General features: G+C 43.8%; 1 protein-coding gene across 1 annotated transcript in view; it reads left to right on the top strand.

The window, feature by feature from the left end:
* The window catches only part of LOC139249324 (frizzled-6-like), a 57265-nt gene extending 37305 nt beyond the window's left edge, over nucleotides 1–19960 (top strand). Inside the window, 7 exon segments of the mRNA XM_070872339.1 lie at nucleotides 11093–11289; nucleotides 12622–13639; nucleotides 17295–17443; nucleotides 18069–18101; nucleotides 18137–18179; nucleotides 18181–18497; nucleotides 19697–19960. Of these exon segments, the coding sequence (XP_070728440.1) occupies nucleotides 11093–11289; nucleotides 12622–13639; nucleotides 17295–17443; nucleotides 18069–18101; nucleotides 18137–18179; nucleotides 18181–18497; nucleotides 19697–19868 (1929 nt within the window). The 3' untranslated portion in view covers nucleotides 19869–19960.
* Nucleotides 19961–24737: the final 4777 nt, after the last annotated feature.

Genomic DNA, 24737 nt, shown 5'->3' with positions numbered 1-24737 from the left:
ATCCGGTTTTCGGACAATTCCGGTTTTCGGACAGCTGGATTCGGGACGTTGTACTTGTAGTGCTCATAATATGAATGTACTCCATATGAAGTGTTTTAATAATGCTTTTAAGAAAATGGGTATTTAATTCCAGATATCAGTGAGATGGCTGTGCTGCTTCTCACTGCAGAGTCGGTCTACCCTTGGTGTGATGTTTGACAGTAACACTCGTAAATCATTCTCCACTTCCAGACGGGACCTGTACTTTGACTTCTTTGCTGCCATAGGTTTCACAAATGTATGCTGTTTTTGAAAGGTAGCAACACTTTCCTTGCTTCGTTTATCAATTCTGGGTACTGATTGTCAAAAAAACCAGAGGTGACTTGAGGAAACTTTTTTTTTTACACAGCGAGTTGTTGTGATCAGGAATGCACTGCCTGAAAGGAAGCAGATCCAATAATAACTTTCAATAGGGAATTGGACAAATACTTGAAGGGGAAACATTTACAGGGATATGGGGATTGGGACTCGTTGGATAGTTCTGCCAAAGAGCCAGCACAGGCACAATGGGCTGAATGGCCTCCTTCTGTGCTGTATCATTCTATGATTCTGTGATAATGGAGGTACTTGTCATGCCTTCAGTCATGGAGGGTGCGTTGTAAGAAAATGCATTGAGCACTGATACTTTCTCACCATGTAATTTGGGTTTAATTCAAGTTTTCTCACTGAATTTGTTCTAATTGTACATTGGTTTTTCACAAGGAAGATTTATATATATTCAAACACATTTGTATCGCTTCAGAGTAGCTGTGGGGGCAGGGGCCCAGCCCGGGAGGGGATTATGTACCGACTCTATCATGGCGTGTACCAATTGTACCGGGCTCCAACGTGCGTTTTATTTCTTCAGCGAGGCAGACACATGGCACCCGCAGCTCGAGTCCGTGGACTCTCACTCTCCGCTCGGCCGTGTTGCAGCGTTGGGAGCCTGGCCGCAGCAACCTCGAGCCGCCACCTGCCGCTCCATCGGTACCCGAGAGAAGCTGAGCAGCAGCCTGGCCCGCCCCTCCCTCGCTGGTGTGCCGCACCCAGACCCCCACCAGGCATCCACCGCCTGAGCCTGGGGATGACATCACTTGGCAACTGCACAGTCGCTGGGGGGAGTAGAATAGAATCGTAGACTGGTTATAGCATGGAGGAAGACCATTCGGCCTGTCGAACCCGTGCCGAATTAGAAACAGCTCATTTACATCAATGACCAAAAAACCAAACACACGATTTCTATCCAATCACCAAAAAGAAAATAAGGCCAAAAATCAACCCAATGATAGAAACGTTACAGATTACTGTAAACACCGATAGCAGCCAGTGACAATCAGTCAAACCAAGTGAAGATATAGAATCCCGGATTGCTTCTGAGTGAATCCTCCCAATGACACAGCAAGTCCAGATTCTAGTCCCAGTCAACTTCACTCTGGAATCAGCCTCAGGCCGGGGAGATGAGCTGCAGGCTTCGAAAAGGAAAAGCAGTAGACGGAGTAAAAGGACAACTCAAATATATATTTATCGCAGAAAGAAAATATTGTCACAAAATGCAACTCAGTGAAACTTTTTCTCATTGGAAAAATATCTAACTTTCATGTTATTTTCAGCCCCCCCCCGGAAAGTCTCTGCAGATCCCCGTTTGAGAACCACTGCCCTGGTTGGTTCCTCGACAGACTGCTCTATGACTTGTAAAATCTGCTTGGTCACAGAAAGCCTTTTTTATCATTTCTGTTTTACAACTTAAAACATCACCCCATGCTCGCTGACCTACATTGGCTTCTGGTTAAGCAACGCCTCGATTTCAAAATTCTCATCCTTGTTTTCAAATCCCTCCCTATCTCTGTAATCTCCTCCAGGCCCACAACCACCCGAGATGCCTGCGCTCTTCCAGTTCTGCCCTTTGAGCGATTATAATCAGAGATGCTCAAATCATAGGTGGCTGTGCCTTCTGTTGCCTAGGCGGCAAGCTCTGGGACTCCCTGCCTAAACCTCTCTGCCTCTGTACCTCTCTTTCCTCCTTCAAGACGCTCCTTAAAATCTACCTGTTTGACCAAGCTTTTAGTCACCTGCGCTAATTTCTACTTGTGCGACTCAGTGTCAAATTTTGATCTTATAATACTCCTGTGAAGCGTAATGGGATGTTTCACTGCGTTAAAGGTGCTATATAAATACAAGTTGTTGTTGATAAAAACTGTACAGTATTTGACCTCTTTCTCATTTTTGAATACATTCTACATTGAGGAGGACACAAAATCTGCAGAAGGGCATAGACAGGCGAAGTGAGTGGGCAAAAATTTGGCAGATGGGAGTATAATGTTTGAAAGTGTGAGGTCATGCACTTTGGCAGAAAAAAAAATCAAAGAGCAAGTTATTATTTAAATAGAGAAAGATTGCAAAGTGCCACAGTACAGCGGGACCTGAGTATACTTCTGCATGAAACACAAAAAGATAGTATGCAGGTACAGCAAGTGATCAGGAAGGCCAATGGAGTCTTGGCCTTTATTGCAAAGGGGATGGAGTATAAAAGCAGGGAAGTATTACTACAGCTATACAAGGTATTGGTGAGGCCACACCTGGAATACTGCATGCAGTTTTGGTTTCTATATTTACAAAAGGATATACTTGCTTTGGAGATAGTTCAGAGAAGGGTCACTAGGTTGAGTCCGGGGATGAGGGGGTTGACTTATGAGGAAAGGTTGAGTAGGTTGGGCCTCTACTCATTGGAATACAGAAAAATGAGAGGTGATCTTATCTAAACATATAAGATTATGGGACCAAGTTTCCGATATTCGTTAGAACGGCCCACCTCCGGGAGGCCCGCCTATTTTGTGGAATGAAAAGTGCACCAAAAACTTAATCACGATTCTCGAAGTGCAGCAGGCCTGTTCAGCAGTCAGCACGACGTAGCACAACAGCGGGGGGGCGGGGGGAAGCTACAGCCCTAGGCCAAAAAGAGTGCCAGCAGCTGCGCGCGTGTGCAGTGGAGTCTGCGCATGTGCACAGTAGCTCCTGGCCCTCCCAGCACATCCTGCCTCCGGGCGACCCCATCCCTGGCCGAAGGGACGTAGCGATGTTCGCCGTCCCTATCCCAGGCCGAGTGGCCTGCCTGCCTCACCGTCCTTCGCCTCGCCTCGCCTCCACTGCCCTTACCTCCTCGACGGCGGGGCCTGTCTGACCAGCACCTCTTCAGCGACAGGGCCCGCCCGAACAGCACCTCGGTGGCAGGGCCCACCCGACCAGCACCTTCGGCGGCGAGCCCTGCCCGAACACCTCCCCGGGGGGGGCGGGCCCCGCCCGAACACCTCCCCGGGGGGGCGGGCCCTGCCTGAACTCCTCCCCAGTGGCGGGCTCCGCCCGACCAGCTCTTTGGCAGGCTGTTGGAGGGCTCCCGGTGCTCCGGAACGGATAGGTGCTGCACTAGGTGAGTGGAAACTTTTTTTAATTTTTAATTTATTGAGTTATTTTTTTATTTTTATTTTTATTTTGGGGTTTTTTGATTGATTTATTGGTTGATTTATTGATTTATTTATAATTTATTATTGATGTTGGCTCTTTATTGGTAAAAATGAAGTGTTTAATGCTTTGGAAAATCCCCTAACTTCCCTCCCCCGCCCCCACCGCCCCATTTCTGGCTACCGGCGCCTAATTTCTAAAGTGTATGCAAGGTTTTTATGAGCGTACAAAAGTCGACACTTACTCCATTCTAAGTTAGTTTGGAGTAACTTTTCGCTGCCTAAACTTGCAAAACAGTCATAAGTGGCTGGTAACGCCCCCCTTTGGAAAAAAAACTGAACTAAAAACTAAACTAAACTAACTCACTAGAACTGGAGCAAACTAAATGTCGAGAATTGCGATTTCTAAGATACTCCAAACTAAACTAGTTGCTCCAAAAAAATAGGAGCAACCCCAGCCAAAACTTGGGCCCATATGAGGGGGTTGACAAGGTGAATGCAGAGAGAATGTTTCCACTGATGGGGAAGACTAGAACTGGAGGGCATGATCTTAGAATAAGGGGCCGCCCATTTAAAACTGAGACGAGGAGAAATCTTTTCTCTGAGGGTTGTAAATCTGTGGAATTCGCTGCCTCGGAGAGCTGTGGAAGCTGGGGCATTGAATAAATTTAAGACAGAAATAGACAGTTTCTTAAACGACAAGGGGTTATGGGGAGCGGACAGGGAAGTAGAGCTGAGTCCATGATCAGATCAGCCATGAACTTATTGAATGGTGGAGCAGGCTCGAGGGGCCGTATGGCCTACTCCTGTTCCTATTTCTTATATTTTTATTAGAAACACTCCTGGCTAAATTGAACTACTTCAAGCGTGAAACTATTTTTTCATGCCGAGGCCAACCCTTTCATATTGTGTGTGAAATTAAATGCTTAACAATTGCTGCGAGATATGTGCAATGTAGCACAAATGGCCTTTTTTGGGAGAAGCAGTTTGTTATAGCATGCAGATTATACGAGTGTTTTTCTCCAACAGCTTAAGTCTCATTGAAGGTGCTTGCGCTGGGCTCTGCACCAATGTTCAGCGCGCAGGATAATCCAGTTGATTTGATGCCAGATGCAGTTTTTAGTTTCTCCCATCGCAGCACTGCACCTCCGTGATTTTTATCATTCTCCGAATAAAATCTCAGACACGTCACTTTTCTTTCAAACGCTCATTATCAGCACCTGATGGCCTATTTTAATCTTCATTGGGAAGAGTAAATTAGGAAGAAATGGCTTTTGAACTGTCGCATTGTGTAGAATTACAGTTTCTTGAACAGTACATGAAAAATCAAGGTCAATCTTGTACTTTTGAGTTCTGATTATCCCTTTCTAAGCCAAAGTTGTGGACCCCTGGCATGTATCATCGGGGTCCTGTTATCCAGAAAAAACGAATTTGAGATCCCATCTAAACGCGGAAATTTAAATCAACTTTGAAATTTCCAGAAAATAAATTACATATTTTTTCTTTTAAAATTATGTACTTTTTGAAACTGTATTCAAATGCTCTTTCTCACTGGGGTAAAATTATCACTTCAAGCACATATTCACAAGCCACAGCAGGCATACTGAGGTTTGCAAGGGCATGTATTCGTAACAAGATACCACATCACAAGACAAGTTATACGGTGATAGTATTATTTGGAGTATATATTACAAAGATACCTGTTATTTAATCTATACTGTATTTAAGTAGGACATGCAATGTTTTCACTGAAGGTTTTAAAAATAGTTCTCTTTGTTGAGGTTAATAATTGAGAGTGTATTTATTTTTAAAGTTGTGCTGCACTGCGTGATTAGTGAGCTGGGAGTGGCAGGTTGATGGTTGTGGACAATGCATCTTTTCCTCCGAGCTGTACGGGAAGGATGGATGGAATGCCAGCTCTACCCCTGGTGGCACAGTGATGGTTATCAAATCTTTCCACACGTGATGCAGTAGTTAATGTTTCACTTTTCACAAAAGAATGCGAATAAGAATGTGGCAGCGAGTCTCACAGAACAGAGCTTTCAGTGAAAGAGTTTGGGTGAATAACAGCAGATATATTATTTGAGTTTCCGTTTTGTGTCTTGCATGACCAGTTAAACTGTAACTGTGATATCCATTAGCTTTCTTTAAAGAACATTTCTACTAATGATAAGAATTGTGAAACATCTTGATTTTACTGGTGAGATTTTTGGATACGTTTTAAATTGAATTTCATTTTTAGCAAAAACCCTGCAATTCAGGGAGTGACGATGGCTTGTGCTAGTCTTCAATTTATGAATACAGATAATGGAAAGGTAATTGATGTTTATACAACTTGAGGTATAAGATTCCAGAGGGACCCTGCTTCCAAATGATTCGAGGTTGATCTGTATTGGGGACAGTGATTTAACTTTATTCAGCACAAGCAAGACTTAATACATTGCAGTATTCGAGCAGCAGTTTACAGAGAATAATTGAGGCTTACATTGTCATTTGTACTCTGGGTAGAAGCTGCAACTGTGAGCAGTTTGCACCCCATGTCTCTTGTCTCTCTTTCTCCCTCCCTCTCTCTCTCTCTCTCTCTCTCTCTTTCTCTCTCTCTCTCTCTCTCCGTCTCCTCTGTGTCTCCTTGATGCTCCCTGAAATCTTCTACACTTTGTGGCTGTTAAGACTCCCTTCGTGTAGCCTTACACTCATTCAAATCCTATGGAGTCCTCCTGACCAATCACTGGCTGACATCCAAACCCAAAATCCAATCATAAAGTCTGTACATTCGTAGCACCCTGGGCTTACTCAGGTTTCTAGTCTTGTGACACTCTTGCATCATCTGTTGTTAACCATCAAGACTCACATCTATGGCAAAACAAAAGGAAATATGTCTCCATAGCTGTTGGCCCTTGTTTTTTTTAATTCACTGCGGATGTTATAACATTCCAGCACAATGGTAACTGCACCTAACCTTGGATCTCAGGCTAACTGTACTCTGTGTCTCATCCTTACTATTAGCTCATATCCAACTTTCACCCACAGCCTCCCTGTTCGACTATAGCAATCCTTTTCTCACCCCAGTCTGTCTGGTTACAGCTTACTCAGACCTTTAATTATAAGCAAAAGGGTTACATGTCGTACATAATTCAGGTTACCATTGCATACAATTGATGATTACAAACTTCTACATTTAATTCTTACACACGATTATAAATCCATTATTGGTGATTATAAGATAGTGATGATTATAAGATAGTAAAGCAAGTATTCTTTAAAAAAACCAACTAATCCATAATAATCTTAGAGAAGAATAGACCATGAGCAAAGCTACATGTTTTCAGAGAAATGGCTGGAATAAAACATGAGTAAAAATCCCACAATTCCATGGTAATAAAACCAGAGTTTGACTTGACTTGGTCACACAAACCAAGGGCTCTCATCACAGAATAATGGGCTCAATTTTTCCCAGTGATTTGCGCCGTTTTTTTGGAGCAGGCTGCTTTTTTTTGGCCCAAGTTTTTTAAAAAAAAAACACGGTTTCCCCAATCAATTTGCACCAGCTTGATGGTTACAATATTTTTGGGTACACTTTTTTTCAGCCAAAGGGGGCGTAACCTGCCACCCGCTCCAATTCTGGCCATTTAGGCAAGTTTGGCCAGCTGAGTTACTCCAGTTCTGCTTAGGCCAGCATATGTGGCCTTTGCAGAAAAACCTTCTGGAGAATTAAAGAAATCGGCACAGGTAAGGAAATCGGTGCAGGTAAGTGCAGCAGATGCCCCGACAGCAGCAGCAGGAGAGGTAAGAGAGAAGTGATGGGGGAGGGGAGAGAGAGGTGGGCGGGGGTGGGGGTGTGGAAAGAGAGAGGTGGGGGGGCGGAGAGGGAGAGTGGGGGGGAAGCCTTTCAGGTGTAGTTAGGTGCGGGGCACTCTGGGCTGAGGGGGGGGAGGGGGGCAGGGTGCTGGTGTGGGCTAGGCAAGCAAATCGGCAAGCGCTTCAGCCAGGGCTAGGGGCGGGTAGTGGGACCGGCTTTAATAATTGGAGGTAAGTTGCTGCAATATATTTTAATGTGTTTTTAAATTGATACGATGTGTTTTAATGTGTTGGGAGCTGGCTGTATGTTTCACTTTGCAGCCTCAGCTTGCATTGTGTCCCTGGTTATCATGGCAATCCGATCTTTTGGGCGCAGATCAAGGCTCCACTCCCAAAACTAAAGCACAGGTTATGCCAGGCCAAAATGAAGAAATTCAACGGGGAAACTTAGCAAATTTTTTTTTTGGCGTACTTGGGGCCCGAAAACACGGGCGTAACTCTTGAACTACGCCAAAAAAATGCTTTGGGGAAAATTGAGCCCTTTCCCTGGGACATTTTACTGCATTAAATACAAGTAGTGATTGCTGAACAAAGCCTTATTTCTTGTAATGTTTTTGCTCTGTTTTGTTGTAGCTTTTTCCATTGGAAATTCCTGTGCCCACAGTTGTAATGGAGCTGCCTGTATGAACTCAACATGCAGTAATTGCACATTCCTGCCAGTGGTTGTGTCTCCTGGCACTTCCGCCTATACTGCAGAGAAATGTTTCTGCTCTAGCCAACTCTATGCCTCTGCTTCCCAAATTGCCATAAGATTTCTTATTAAATTATAAATAATATGATCAAAGTATATAAAAATAATGATAATTTACGCCTTTAAAATTGGAACTGAATTGCCTGCGCACCCTGGTTGAATTATCCCACCCTCAAACCCGGCTTCACCTGAAGACTACACTGCTTTTCGCCCTTTCTGCAATGCTGCAGGAAATGTGTGTGTGTTGACTCTGCTCAGCTTTCCCAGCTTCTCCAATAAATGCTCCAAGAACAGCACATTTTAACCCCCTCTGCATGGCATAAACAGGGCCGTCGCGGTCCAAAACTGACATTGGCTCACTGAGCAGAGGAGTGGCGATATTATTGATAAGGTGATCGAGTAACAGCAGAGGTGGAGATGACCCAAGAAACTTGGGGTAAAAATGTTAAAAGGCAACCAAATTGTATTTAGTAACAGCCATCAACCCCCATCTCAAGAGAAGTGGTAAATAGGGAGTTCCTCATGGATACTGCAGTGAATTATAGTTTGGGTAAGGGGTGATCAATATTGGAGGCAAATTGGGGAGAACATAAGAAATAGGAGCAGGAGTAGGCCACACGGCCCTTCGAGCCTGCTCCGCCATTCAATAAGATCATGACTGATCTGATCTTGGCCTCAGCTCCACTTCCCTGCCCGCTCCCCATAACCCTTCACTCACTTATCCTTCAAAAATCTGTCTATCTCCACCTTAAATATATTCAATGACCCAGCCTCCAAAGCTCTCTGAGACAAGCGATTGATGGGGGGAAAAAGCAAAAAAGGGAGTTCCCACAGTGCTGTTGGGTAACTCTCTTTTGAGCACCTCAAGTCTCATCGCCGAGAGCATGCAGAAATCAAGCGCAGGCAGCGGAAAGAATGTGCGGCAAACCAGTCCCACCCACCCTTTCCCCCAACGATTATCTGTCCCACCTGTAACAGAGACTGTAATTCTTGTATTGAACTGTTCAGCTACCTAAGGACTCATTTTAAGAGTGGAACAAGTCTTCCTCGATTCCAAGGGACTACCTATGATGATGATGAGAGGGTACAGAGACGATTCACTAGGCTGATTCCGGAGATGAGGGGGTTACCTTATGATGATAGATTGAGTAGACTGGGTCTTTACTCGTTGGAGTTCAGAAGGATGAGGGGTGATCTTATAGAAACATTTAAAATAATGAAAGGGATAGACAAGATAGAGGCGGAGAGATTGTTTCCATTGGTAGGGGAGACTAGAACTAGGGGGCACAGCCTCAAAATACGGGGGAGCCAATTTAAAACCGAGTTGAGAAGGAATTTCTTCTCCCAGAGGGTTGTGAATCTGTGGAATTCTCTGCCCAAGGAAGCAGTTGAGGCTAGCTCATTGAATGTATTCAAGTCACAGATAGATAGATTTTTAACCAATAAGGGAATTAAGGGTTACGGGGAGAGGGCGGGTAAGTGGAGCTGAGTCCACGATCAGATCAGCCATGATCTTATTGAATGGTGGAGCAGGCTCGAGGGGCTAGATGGCCTACTCCTGTTCCTAATTCTTATGTTCTTATGAGTACCTTCACCAACGGATTGCAGCGGTTCAAGGCGGCGGCTCCACACCACGTTCTCGAGGGCAATTAGGGATGGGTAATAAATGCTGGCCTCCCCAGCATCGCCCACGTCCGGTGAATGAATAAAAAAAGATTCTGAGCTTAAAACTGTAGTTCAGAAGAAAGACTTGAGCATGGTTCGCATTGGACAATTTTAAAGCATATGTTCTGGAAGACAGAATTCATCCATGAAAAGAAAAAAAAGAAAGATTGCATTTATAAAGCGCCTTTCACAACCATCAGATGTCTCAAAGCACTTTACAGCCAATGAAATACTTTTTGAAGTGCAGTTAGTGGATCGCACACCCATCTCCGAGTCAGATGGTCGTGGGTTGAAGTCCCGCTCCAGGAACTTGAGCATAAAAATCTAGGCTGACACTTCAATGCAGTGCTGAGGGAGCGCAGCACTGTCGGAGATACTATCTTTCGGATGAGACGTTAAACTGAGGTAGGCATAAACGGTCCCCTGGCATTATTTTGAAGAAGAGCAGGGGAGCTCTCCCCGGTGTCCTGGCCAATATTTATCCCTCAATCAAAGTCACTAAAACATATTATCTGGTCATTATCACATTGTTGTTTGTGGGAGCTTGCTGTGCGCAAATTGGGTGCCACGGTTCACCCATTACAACAGCGACTACACTTCAAAAGTACTTCCTTGGCTGTAAAACGCTTTGAGATGTCCGGTGATCATGAAAGGTGCTATATAAATCCGAGTCTTTTCCCTTCCGAAATATTAGCCAGAATAATGTTGTGTAGTGTGGAAGGTGCCAAAGAGGGGAAACTAAAGTTGGCAATTGGCCTGTGTCCCAATAATCCAGTACCATACAGCAGAGATCATCCTGTATTCTCTTCATTCCCTTTTAAGTATTTCCAAATTATGTTGTTATGAAGAATGTGATACTATCCAATAGATTGATTCCTGGGCTGAGAGGAGTTGTCCTATGTGGAGAGATTGAGTAGATTGGGCCTAGACTTCCTGGAGTTTAGAAGAATGAGAGGTGATCTCATTGAAGCATGAGATACTGAGGGGTATTGACAGGGTAGATGAAGAGGTTGTTTTCTCTGGCTGGAGAGTCTAGAACTCGGGGGCATATTTCCGGATAAGGGGTCGGCCATTTAAGACTGAGATGAGGAGGAATTTCTTCACTAAGGGTTGTGAATCTTTGGAATTCTCTGCCCCAGAGAGCTGTGGATGCTGAGTCGTTGAGTATATTTGAGGCTGAGAGCGATAGATTTTTGGACGCCAGGGGTAATGGAGGGATATGGGGAACAAGTGGGAAAGTGGAGTTGAGGTCGATGAACCGCCATGATCTTATTGAATGGCGGAGCAGGCTCGGGGGGCCGAATGGCCTACTCCTGCTCCTATTGTGTTCCTGGGAAACAAGCTGAAATTGTGTGTCAAATAGCATAGACCATAACTGTAACAATGTTGTTTTCTCCTCTTGCAGCCTTTTCTTCCGCTTATAAATCTGCTTTGCTCACCGGATGTGAAAATGTTTCTGTGCAGTGCGTTTGTGCCAGCCTGTACAGAAAAACATCAGATTGTCCCAGCCTGCAAAAAGCTCTGTGAAGAAGTTCTTCGGGACTGTGAAAAACTCATCGAGACATTTGGGATCACATGGCCCGAGGAGCTGCATTGTGATCGGTAAGATCCGGTACCTGACCGAGATTGCATGGCAGTCGTCTCTCTCCTCATTGGAGAGAGAAAATAAAGTAAATTTTTACAATGGAAGCTGTTTGGCAGTAAAGTGTGAGCAAACAAAATGAAAAATTTACAGGATAAAAAGAAAAGTGTGAATGTTGGAAGTACAAAACAAACCAGATCCAAAACTCTGATGGAAGGTCACTGCGGGTATGTTAAATTTTCTGCTCTTAGATATCGTTTGGCCTGGTGTGCATTTTCTGTTTTGGGGTTTATAAAGTTACAGCTTTGTTTTAATGTAAGTGCACAAATTTGGTGTTCTGCTTGATCCTCAGCTGAGCTTCCAACCCCACATCCAGTTCATCTCCAAACTACCTATTTCCACTCTGAAATATCATCTGCCTCCATCTTCAGCTCATCCCTCAGAAACCGTCATCCACACTGTCACCTCCAGGTTCAACCTTTTCAGTGCCCTTTGGGCTGGCCTCCTGAACTCCATTCTATCCAAAACTCTGCCAGCCATACCCTTCTAATGCTTAGTTCCAATTGTCCTTGCCAACGTCTACTGCTCATCTGCCAGCTAATAGAAAACCAGGATGTGGACTTTTGAAATTAATTTCTTCCACAACCTTGGGGTACCCTACATATGCAGCCTCCTGCAGCCCAGCCTTTCAGCACACCGCTCCATTCATCGGAGTGCGGATTTCTGTCCAGTGCCCTGTCCTTCCACTGAGCCTTCAGCTGTCTTGGTTCTGCACTCCGAAATTCCCTTCCACGTTCTGCCACACCCCTAGTTTTGATACCATCTTTCATTGCATTCAAAACTTTTTTCAAACGCTATTTGTTCAAATGCTCTTTCAGTCACTTCATCTTTTTTTGGAATGTTCCTTGGGATGCTTCACTAAATTAAAGGTTCCGTTTATGTTTAATTTGGACTAATTTGCGATATATTATAGACTTGAAAGAGCGGTGTTGAAACTGTTGTGGTGGTGGTCAAGAGTTGCAGTGTGCTCCACCGAGGAATAGTAAGACCTGGCTTTATCCTGGTCCATTTCCATTGTCAGCCTTTCTGACCAGGGGAGGCTTCGAGGAGAATTTGTTGTAAAATCAGTCAGTTTGGGGCGTTCGATGAGTATAAAGCACTAAAAGTAAATGACGGGTAGCAAGCTGGGTTCTCATCTTCTCAGTAGGAATCGTGAATGTGAGAAATAACTGAAATAAATGCAGAATGGAAGAGTGTGTGAAAACTCCGCTGTGATAAAATGGGCATTATTTGAGTTTTAATCTGATTATTTTTTTTTAAAAGAGGAGTTTGATGTGAATTTTTATTTCAAGGTTAGAAGATTGTGGTGATGGTCAACACTCTTCAGCAGTAGCTCCAACTTTGAGATCAATTACAGAGAAGACTTCACAGACGGTGGTGAAGGATTATGGATTCTGGTGCCCACGACCCCTGAAGACCCCTGCTGGGCACGGCAGTTCATTTCTTGGTGTGGGTGATTGTTTGCCGCCATGTCCCAACATGTACTTCAAAGAAGATGAACTCAACTTTGCCAAATGTTTCATTGGAGTCGTTTCCATCTTTTGCCTGTGTGCAACTCTCTTTACGTTCCTGACTTTCCTCATCGATGTTAGACGGTTTCGGTATCCCGAGCGTCCTATCATTTTCTACGCGGTATGCTATAGCGTCGTCTCTCTGATGTACTTTGTGGGTTTTGTTGCTGGCAATAACATAGTTTGCAACAAGGCTGATGAGAAACTGGGCACCATGGAAACCGTTGTCATAGGGGCGCAGAACAAGGGGTGCACCATCCTTTTCATGTTGCTGTATTTCTTTACCATGGCAGGAACTGTGTGGTGGGTAATCCTGACCATAACCTGGTTCCTGGCAGCAGGACTGAAGTGGAGTTGTGAAGCCATTGAACAGAAAGCGCTGTGGTACCACTCGGTGGCCTGGGGAATACCCGGGATATTCACGATCATGCTGCTCGCCATGAACAAGGTGGAAGGCGATAACATCAGTGGTGTGTGCTTTGTCGGGCTGTACGACTTGCATGTCTTGCGTTATTTTATCCTGACACCCCTATGCCTCTGTGTGGTGGTGGGATTGTCCCTTCTGTTGGCAGGAATTATTTCCTTGAATCATGTACGGCAGGTGATCCAACACGACGGAAGAAACCAGGAGAAGCTGAAGAAATTTATGATTCGAATCGGGGTTTTTAGCGGCCTGTACTTGGTGCCTTTGGTCGGGCTCCTGGGATGCTATTTTTATGAACAGGCTCTACGGACAACTTGGGAAACTACGTGGGTGCATGATTACTGTCAGGATTATCCCATCCCCTGCCCCAATCAGGTACATTCAAAAAATGTATATTTCAGAATGTTTTCTATATTTTAAATGCTCGTAATTCAGTGTACCCTATTACTACTCATTAATTCCATTTTAGTGTTCACAGTGAACTGAGGTGTCCCTTTCTGAGCTGGATGGAAGAGTTTTAAGGTAGTAACTAGGTGGGCAGTAATCAGTGGCATAGTCACAGTCCCGCCACCTTCTGGCCAGTCAGTTGAAACAAATCCATAAAGAGGTTTACGGACAATTTTCTTAAGGACTTGTTGAAATGAACATGCAGGGGGAGGTATTGGGAAATGCAGGCAAGCTCCGTCTCAACATCACAGTGTTGCATATTCTATTTATGGTGCGTTGGCAGCTTGAAATATGTGATGGTTTTGGATTACTTGACTTGCCCCGATAGTTTATGGGTCAGGAATGTTTATTCTTTGAGTAGCTATTTTTGTTTGCAAAAGAACAGAATTGAAAAGTTGTGAAGTTATGCTAAACTTGTATTGAACCTTGGTTAGACCACACTCTGCGTACTGCGTGCAGTTCTGGTCGCTATATTATAAAAAGGATATAGAGGCACTGGAGAGTGTGCAGAGAAGATTTACAAGGATGATACCAGATATGCGAGGGTATACATATCAGGAAAGGATCAACATACTGGGTCTCTTTTCTCTTGAAAAAAGAAAGCCAAGGGGTGACCTAATTGAGGTCTTTAAAATTATGAAAGGTTTTGATAAGAGTGGAAACAGAGAGAATGTTTCCACTTGTGGGGAAGAGCATAACTAGAGGCCATCAATATAAGATAGTCACCAAGAAATCCAAAAGGGAATTCAGAAGAAACTTCTTTACCCAAAGAGTGGTGAGAATATGGAACTTGCTACCACAGGGAGTGGTTGAAGTGAATAGTATAGATGCATAGGGGATAAGGGGAGGTTAGACAACCATATGAGGGATAAGGGAATAGTGTGTTATGGTGATAGATTTAGATGACGAAAGACGGGAGGAAGCTCAAGTGGAGCATAAACTCCGGCATGGACTGGTTAGGCCGAATGGCATGTTTCAGTGCCATATATCCTATGTAATCCTGTGTAACGGGTGTTAAATTAGCCCAGCACACCCTCAGTAGAGGGGTAGGGTACTATCTACAGTCAGCCTCAGGAGAGTGGTTTGCTTCATACTGCCAGAGCACTTGATGAATTTGTTTTGCTCCCAAGTACCATGACGTAACATGGAGTCCAAACAGCTGTGATCCACTTTTCATTCATGATCATTAATTGAATCTTGACCTTCAAATGCAAGCTCATCCTGATTTTGCTAACTCTGTGCATAACATACTGGAAATGGAAATATTTTCCTTTTTAACGTTTCCTCAGCTGTTTAGAAATGGTTGCGGGGGCAGCACAAATTAGCATTTTTGCACAATTGTACATTATGTGGATATACACTAGGCATACTTTAAAAATATGATTTGCATTTGTGATTAAAAAGTATTATTTGCATTTGTGATCACATTTTTAAAATAAGTATCAGTTGGTTATATTAAATATTGTTTATTAAGTGCAATTTTGTTTTTAACAGTAACAGTGTGTTTGCACATCCAGATTTTCCGGGTAAATACAGGGCTACACTTCAGTAATTGCTCCAAGTAATAGTTCACAATTTAAACTTCTATTAAACAACATGCATTTCACTTTTGCATTAATTAACGTTTATAATATTATGAATTTAATTACACAGAATTCTGCTTTGTTTTATTTTCCCTGAGGCTGTTCAAGCAGCGGAAAGCCAAATTTTATTTTTAATTCATTCATGGGATGTGGGCGTCGATGGCAAAGCCAGCATTTATTGTCCATCCCTAATTGCCCTTGAGAAGGAGGTGGTGAGCCGCCACCTTGACAACTGAGTGGATTTTTCAGCTAGGCTTTTTCAGAGGGCAGTTAAGAGTCAACCACATTTCTGTGGGTCTGGAGTCACATATAGGATAGACCGGGTAAGGACGGAAAATTTCCTTCCCTAAAGGACATTAGCGAACCAGATGGATTTTTACAACAATCCAATAGTTTCATGGTCATCATTACTAGCTTTTTTTTAATTCCAGATTTTATTTAATTAACCAAACTTAAATTCACCAGTTGGTGTGGTGGGAGTTGAACTCACATCTTCGGATTAATCAGCCTCTGGATTTCTAGTTCAGTAACATAACCACTGTGCTACCATTCCCATGCAATTGCAGCTCTGTTAATAATGCTGATGTTCTAATATAGTTGTATAGACTTTTGGAAATTAAGTGTTTGGTCTCAGTTAAGCTTTGCCTATTTGAAATACGAAGGCACAGCCATTCTGCAGTGTTACCATTCTGATAGCTTTGTAGACAGAGGTACCATGTGACGTGGTACTAATCTGGTAACACCATAAGGTCCTTGGCTTGATCCATGGTCTGTGTGAGTTAACTGACCGGGGCTGGGGACACGGGCCAGGATGTTAGAATTGGCCTCGGCCTCCCTGGGGCCAGGAGGAGAAATGATCGGCATCCCGGTCTCAAATCTAGTGCTGAAAAGTGCTCAGGTTTGTCTGTCGGGCGAAGTTGGCATTGGGCTCAACCGTGATGCTCTCCACAGCCAAATAGCTTGTCAACCATCTCGTCGTCCAACTTTGTCATGTGTGGGAAAAATTGATCGCTTAACCCTAGGTGCTGGATTGCTGCTGGACCTGTGGGGGCTATACTTGGGGCACTGTCACCAGTTGTCCAACATTGCGGTGCTCGGGCAGCAACTTGCATCGAGTGTAAAATCTTGCGGGCTCACTTGCCATAACCATATGTCAGCGCGAATCATTCCCTTCCGGAAACGAGGGGGAGAGAATCATAGAATCATAGAAATTTAAGGCACGGAAGGAGGCCATTTCACCCCATCATGTCCGCGCCGGCCGACAAAGAGCTATCCAGCCTAATCCCACTTTCCAGCTCTTGGTTTGTAGCCCTGTAGGTTACAGCACTTCAAGTGCATATCCAGGTATTTTTAAAATGTGGTGAGGGTTTCTGCCTTTCAAGCAGTGAGTTTCAGACCCCCTTGGAAAACTAAGAGTGCTTAGGCTCACTCTTTTGGAATGATAGTTTCATTACTATAACTGAGCTGTGTTTTAACCTTTATACATCTTCTGTATTTAAATCCTTGACATTTTGTCAACATGTTTGCTTGCTTGCTGCTGCCATAGAGACCCGGGGCTGGAATTTCCGTGAAGGCGGGAAGGCAGTGAGGGGTGCTCTGCGATCACCTGCCATTACTTTGACGGAAATGGCAACTTGCATTTATATAGCGCCTTTAACTTAGTCACACATCCCAAGGAAACCCCCGCAGCTAGGGCATAAACAGCTGGTTACGCAGTTTCTCCGAGGTTTCTGTCGAAGTTACGGCAGGTGTTTAGAAGAACCCAGTGGCTGATATCTGCAGTCTGTAGTTGGAGCTATAATTGTACTGTTGTGTCATTAATTGTACTGTTCAGAGGATTCTTCCTACTGACGAACTGCAGTCTGTAATCCTGGGTAAAACTGGTGCCATGTATCTTGGTAAACTGTTGGTGCTGTGGCACAGCCGGTTTAATTGGCTTGCTGGTCATTCTTGGAATATTTAAATGCAGTAATTGTTTTCTGATTGTGTTTTGCTTTTAGGGAAATATTCTGACCCGGCCTGACTTGTCTCTTTTCATGATGAAATATCTGATGACACTAATTGTCGGAATACCGGCAGTGTTCTGGGTTGGCAGCCGGAAGACCTGCTCTGAATGGGCCAATTTCTTTCACAGTGCCCGCAAGCGAGAGTAAGACCAGCTTTTAATCTCTTCACTGAAAGTGCTTACGTTGTGCGAGGAGGGGGAATAGGGTTGGGGAGGGGGGATTTTAGCTGCTCTGCTGCAGTGTGGAGGTGGATATTGAGAGTAGCAATGGTGGGATTGGACACTGGCCTCCACAAGCAGAGTCCAGTCTTATTAAATGGCGGAGCAGGCTCGAGGGGCCATAGTCTACTCCTGCTCCTATTTCTTAAGTTCTATGTTCTTCTCAGGTGTTCCCCATGTGGAGGAGATTCCCACCAGGCTGCCTTTGAGCTCACATCAGTTTCAAAAGGGCACTGACTTTTTGGCCTTCTGTAGCAATTGAACTCGGGACAATTTGACGACTGTTTAAAGAAAAATTCAGTAATGCACTTTAACAATCCAGCAGCTTTCATGGTCACCTTTTCTGTGGCTATCCCACAAATAATTAGATTTATTGAATTCCGTTTCACAACACGACATGGTGGAATTTGGATCGTGACTTCGGGATTGCTAGTCCAACGCCATAATCATCATGGCCACCTCCAATATTAAAAGATTAATTTTTTTTAAGCAATTTCAGTGATATGGCAATCATTTTTTTCTGAATATTGTCCCCTTCCCGTCCCCTTAGCCCTATAACTGAGAGTCGGAGAGTACTGCAGGAGTCGTGTGAGTTTTTCCTGAAGCACAATTCTAAAGTCCAGCACAAGAAGAAGCACAAATCGAGTTCCCACAAACTCCGGGTAATCTCCAAATCCATGGGGACATCCACAACAGGCATGGCAAACCATGGGACCTCCACCTTGCCTGCAACAAATCACGAATCCTTCAGCCAGGGGACATTTTCAGAGGCAAAACCTTTTCTTGAAATCGATGAGCATGATGTTCTTCTCCCCGACGTCCCTTCTGCAATGAATGCCTCCGCTGGAGAACAGGCTTCGCTCAGCTTATCGGGACAGGCGGTGCCGGCTGACCCGCCAGAGAGAAGGAGCAAAGTGGGAAGCGTATCCGGCAGGATCAGCAACCAGTCGGAAGGCCTGCAGCGTGTCCCGGATGGACGGTAAGCAACAAATGGTTTGCTGCTTAATGTAGTGATGACTGCCGAGTGTGCAAAGTACAGTAGAATTCATTTTTAATTATTGCCATAGTGAGCACTCAACCTTATCAGTGTCAGCTGTGGCTCAGTGGGTAGCACTCTTGCCTCTGAGTCAGAAGATTGTGGGTTCAAGTTCCACTCTAGGGACTTTGAGCAAACACAAATCTAGGCTGACACGCCAGTGCAGTGCTGAGGGAGTGCTGCACTGTCAGAGGTGCCGTCTTTCGGATGAGACGTTAAACCTGTCTGCTCTCTCAAATGTATGTAAAAGATCCCATAGCACTATTTCGAAGAAGAACAGGGGAGTTATTGCCGGTGTCCTGGCCAATATTTATCCCCTAATCAACATAGCAAAAACAGATTATCTGGTCATTATCACATTGCTGTTTGTGGGAGCTTGCTGTGTGCAAATTGGCTGCCACATTTCCCACATTACAACAGTGACTATACTCCAAAAGTACTTAATTGGCTGTAAAGCACTTTGAGACGTCTGGTGGTCATGAAAGGCGCTATATAAATGCAAGTCTTTCTTTATGGATCAAATGTTACTTTCCAAATTTACTTCCCATTTATGCTCGTGTGTTTACACTCAGTTGCGGTTATTAACAGGCGTTCGGCTGCAAGAATCAATTTGAAATGATTTGCTTTGCTGTTTCATGTTTTACGCAGGAATGAATTGCACAGCTTGTGGGAATATCTATTAAAGGCACTTCAAGCTGGATTGATCTGGCTCAGCTTCTCTTAATGTTGTTTGCTGTTTGTCTGCAAATAAAAATTATAAAATCAGTTCCACCCCGAGTCGCTTTAGTGCAGTGCATGGAAACATGGGAATTTGTTCGTACTGGCCAGTTGCAGGCGTTGCCAATATCAATCATAAAACAGGCTGTTGACCGTTTGAAGCAGTTTTATTTTGCATTAAATGAATTTAAATTGATCAATAATTTGAATTAAGTAACAGAGCCAAGTGTAATGCTGAATAATATCAAATCAAAGCATTATTTAAAAATGACAATTTATGATTTTAAAATGGGACTGAATTGCATCTGCATGCCCCTCAATTATACTGTGCCCTCTAATTCTGCTTCACCTGAAGCCTACACGTGGTCTTGGGTCCGTGAGATTGATTACTGTGCATTTAATTTGTTGTTTATCCTTGAATATAGATTAACACCGAGAGATGACTATGCTGAGGAACGCACAGTACAAAGTAGTGCTGTTCTCGTGCCCCACTATCCACGGTCCAGCAGCAGCAAAGGTTCTGCCTCTCTCCTTGTGCATGCACTGCCGGATCTCAGCAAGGTTGAAGACCCCATGACCGATGACCCGAATGCCTGAGGATGTTTGGATTGAGGCGTTTGGTGGCTTTACATGTCTTTGACCACGGCACATACTTTGTGAACTTGGCATCCATAACACTTAATTTTGTGAGCTAGTTACATTTTTTTATTTTATTTTTTAGAACAAAAGTTTAAATGCAGATACGCATCTTAAATAATTTGAACTTGAGTAAATCTAAAGTTCTAATATAATTAGACAGTCAGTACAAATCTGTAGTAAATCTGTGGAATTCTCTACCCCAGAGAGTTGTGGAGGTTAGGTCATTGAATATATTTAAAGTGGAGATAGATAAGGGAGTAAAGAATTATGGAGAGCGGGCAGGGAAGTGGAGTTGAGGCCAGGATCGGATCAGATCAGCCATGATCTTATTGAATGGCCTACTTCTGCTCCTATTTCTTATGTTCTTAAATGTCAGAACCACTATTAACTAGCATGAGTGAGTGGAACCATTTTTCTCACTCCCAGGCAAAGTTCTTTTGATACTGTACAGTCTTGTGTGGTGGTCCTTCATTTTGTAGTTACTTTTGTGCTAGTGTTTATGGGGAGGGGGGTAGAAATTGAGTTTAGTTGATATTTTGCCTTATCTTTGTGCATTGTAAGGTAGGTAGTGGCAGAAGTGTTCTCGCGTGGTATATTTTTGGTTTGCTCAAATGGCAGTTTATAATTACTAAATGTTATTTTATCTTGTGCACTGGTTAGTGGTTATGTAATTCTGATATCTCTGGTGTGCCTTGAAATATTGATAATGAGGTGTAACACTCTCTAAGCAGCTACTGTTGCAGCCATTTTGTAGTCTCCTCAGATAACCCTCTTGCACGCACAACAGTTACAGCAGTCGATTCAGCAGGATTGAGTGCGCATGCTTTGAGTGGGAAGTGCAAAATGAAAGTTCAGACTTTTTTTTTGAAGAATTAACTATTTTCAGGGAAAATAAGCTGGGGATTTTTATATGTTAAAACTCACTGGAAAAAGGTAGCAGATATTATAAATGAATATGAACCATAACAAAAATTAAGTGGCCAATTTATCATTCCCCTGGTATTTTTTTTGACAGGATATGGATGCACAAAACCAGGCAAGTGCAGATGGGAGGGTCTGTGAGGTGGCACACTAAACTGGGCAGCTGATATAGCAAGTCTAGAGTCTTGGTATCTCGCATGGCAGCAATGTTCCCAGCTTGCAAGTACTTGAAAGTAAAACATACACTGGGCAAAGGAGTTTGTGCTGGCTGCCACAGGTAATGGTTTTGGTCTTTTCCCCCTTATTGACTGCCAGGTAGAAAAGTGTCTAGTTTCCCTTTGGCTCCCATGGTGGTTCTGTCTTAGCTGGTTGCTGTCAGGGTTACAGTAGAGGTACTGCGGTGAGCCTCAATGCTCCAGGTCCAGCAGAGGCCAAGCTAGCAGCCATGGTTTCGACTCCTGCTTGCTATTGGTGAGTTGCAGCGGGGCTCTGCTCCCCGTGAAACCATGCATCAGCCACAATTAACCCCTTGAGGTCTGGAGAAGCGGGTACGAAAACAAATTTGCTTGCAAGCAAAGTGCGCTGTCATCACATCACGTCAGTAACCACATCCGTCACATGGATTGCATTGCAAACCAGACGTCAGAACTGAGGTGCATCGAAGAAAAAAAGTAGTAAAGGCTGAAAATGTAACACATATACAATGGGTCCGGCATGGCTATCAAGTCCGCATGTCAAATCTGTTGGTTGATCAGCTGAGTTCCAGTATGAGAATTATCACCAGTACGCTTTTATCGACACCTTGGCTGCCTGTGCTTGCAAACATCGTACCACCACACCTAATCCGCGAATATGCAGTCTCCAGAGAATACAACCGCTACACCAGCAAAGACATGTCTATCCAGACTGACTTGAACAACCTACCATCAACCCGTCTCAAATCTAGAAGGCCATTTGGACCATTGCCGAAGCCCTTCAGTGATCTTTCCCCAGCCTTGATGACCGATGGCGAAGTGCTTGGAAAAATGTGACATTCGGAATAGATTCCTTATAGAGGACCTCTCAGTACAACCTATAGGATCAAACCTTCCTCGCAAACAGTGGACAACCATCAACCACCTCAGAACCGGTCATGGTAGATGCTGCCACCTTCTGCATAGATGGAAGATTAAAGCATCCCCATCATGCGACTGTGGAGCTCCTAATCAGATCCTGGAACACATCATGGAGCACTGCCCTCAGAGAAAATTCACAGGCAGCCTTCAAGATATCCACGCTGTTACACCAGAAGCTTTGGCCTGGATATCCAACTTGGATATTAATGTTTGATTTGCTTTGCTACTACCATACAGAAGAAGAAGAAGAAGAAGAGGAAGAAGAATGGGTTGGTATGCTTCCTGAAGGGGAAAGCCAAGTAAATGTTTCAGGTGGAACCCAGCTTCTCAGCTGCAGAATAATTTAAATCTGATCTGGAAATGATCTTCCAATCTATCACACAATTCTTGCTTTGTCCGCAGCTCAGTTTTCCAATCCAAAATGAAGATAAGCTTGCTATTTCCAGAGTTAGGTTGTCCAACAATCGGTTTACATTCACTCCAATTAAAGAAAGAAAGACTTGCATTTATATAGCGCCTTTCACGACCACTGGATGTCTCAAAGTGCTTTACAGCCAATTAAGTACTTTGAGTGTAGTCACTGTTGTAATGTGGGAATGCATCAGCCGACTTGCGCACAGCAAGCTCCCACAAACAGCAATAATCTGTTTTTGTTATGCTGACTGAGGGATAAATATTGGCCAGGATACCGGGATAACTCCCCTGCTCTTCGAAATAGTGTTGTGGGATCTTTTATATCCACCTCAGAGGGCAGACCCACATTATATTAGGAACAGAATATTGTGCTCAGCTGTGGCTCAGTGGGTAGCACACTTGCCTCTGAGTCAGAAGGTTGTGGGTTCAAGTCCCACTCCAGGGACTTGAATACAAAAATCTAGGCTGGCGCTCCAGTGCAGTGCCGAGGGAGTGCTGCACTGTCGGAGGTGCCGTCTTTCGGATGAGACGTTAAACCGAGGCCCCATCTGTTCTCTCAAATGGATGTAAAAGATCCCATGGCACTATTGCGAAGACGAGCGGGGAGTTATCCTGGTGTCCTGGCCAATATTTATCCCTCAATCAACATAACAAAAACAGATTATCTGGTCATTATCACATTGCTGTTTGTGGGAGCTTGCTGTGTGCACATTGGCTGATGCATTTGCTACATTACGTCAGTGACTACACTCCAAAAGTACTTCATTGGCTGTAAAGTGCTTTGAGACCACTGGTGGTCGTGAAAGGCGCTATATAAAAGCACGTATTTTTCTTTCCTGATTCTACATGCAGCTACAGGGGCTGAATCTAGGCTTTATCCTTTAAATAAAAAGAGACAATGATGGAAACATTCAACGGGTCAAGCAGCTTCTGTGGAGAGAGAAACAGAGTTAACGTTTCGGGTCAATGACCTTTCCATGCTTGTTCCATCAAAAGATTCAAATTTGATTGAAAGTTTTCAGATAGTGTTAGAGCTGTAGTGACTGTAACATGGAGTAGATATTCATTCCCATCTCTAGTGTCTGTGGTAATTTGCTGTAGTGAAGAACATACGCCAAAACCTTTTGGTAAACAGTGTGAATGCAGAGTTAATTTTCCTGGTTTGGTGTGATTTACATTTAGCATTTGAATGTATAAGCAAATGAAAATAGCTGAGTTATGTTAATTTCTTGTGCTGCTTTGCAATTTTAAATTAAGATTGAGTTTGATATTAAAAATCTTGAATTCAATTGATCGACACGAAATGACCGATTAAACGCAAGTTGGAAAGTAAATACTAAGGGAATCTGGGTTTCAATTCAGTCCAGACAGATGGAATAAAAGTTTTCTCTATCCGCTCACTGTTAGAGTCCTACATGCACTGAGTTTGGGCAATGTTAACCCCAGTTCCTTGTGAAGGTGGGTCCATCAATAAATCAACCAATAAATCAATCAAAAACAATTAATAAGAAATAATTATTATTTTTTTTAAATCAATAAGTAAAACATTTTCTACTTACCGACTGCAGCACCGGGAGCACTCCAACAGCATGCTGGGATGCCCCCCCCCCCCCCCCCCAGTGTGTCTCTGTCAGGTCGGGACTGCGCCGTTCTAGGCGTGGCTCGAAACTTGGGCCCTGTATCAATGACTTAGATGAGGGGACCGAGAGCAATGTACCCAAGTTTGCTGACGATACAAAGCTAGGTGGGGAAGTTATTTGTGAGGAGCATGCAAAGAGGCTGTAGACAGCAAAGGGATATAGATAGGCTAAGTGGGCAAGAACGTGGCAGATGGAATACATTGTTGAGAAATGTAGAATTAACCACTTTCGTAGGAAAAATAGATAAGCAGAATATTTTTTAAAACGAGAGAGACAAGGAAATGTTGGTGTTCAGAGGGACCTGGGTGTCCTTGTACACAAATCACAGACAGTTAACATGCAGGTACATCAGGCAATTAGGAAAGCAAATGGTACATTGGCCTTTATTACAAAGTGATTGGAGTATAAGAGTAAAGAAGTCTGACTGCAATTATTAAAGTCCCTGGTGAGACCGCACCTGGAGTGTTGTGTACAGTTTTGGTCTCTGTACCTAAGGAAGGATATACTTGCCATAGAGGGAGTGCAAAGAAGGCTTGCTAGACTGGTTGCTGGGATGGGGGGGATTGTCCTGTGAGGTGCGATTGAGCAGACTAGGGCCTATATTTTCTAGAGTTTACAAGAATGAGAGGTGATTTCATTGAAACATACAAAATTCTTGAGGGGCTTGACAGATTAGAAGCTGGGAGGATGTTTCCTTGACTGGGGAGTCGAGAACCAGGGGTCACAGTTTCAGAATA

The sequence above is a fragment of the Pristiophorus japonicus genome, chromosome 1 (assembly GCF_044704955.1).
Source record: "Pristiophorus japonicus isolate sPriJap1 chromosome 1, sPriJap1.hap1, whole genome shotgun sequence".
NCBI lineage: Eukaryota > Metazoa > Chordata > Chondrichthyes > Pristiophoridae > Pristiophorus > Pristiophorus japonicus.
This window is presented reverse-complemented; position numbering and strand designations above follow the sequence as displayed.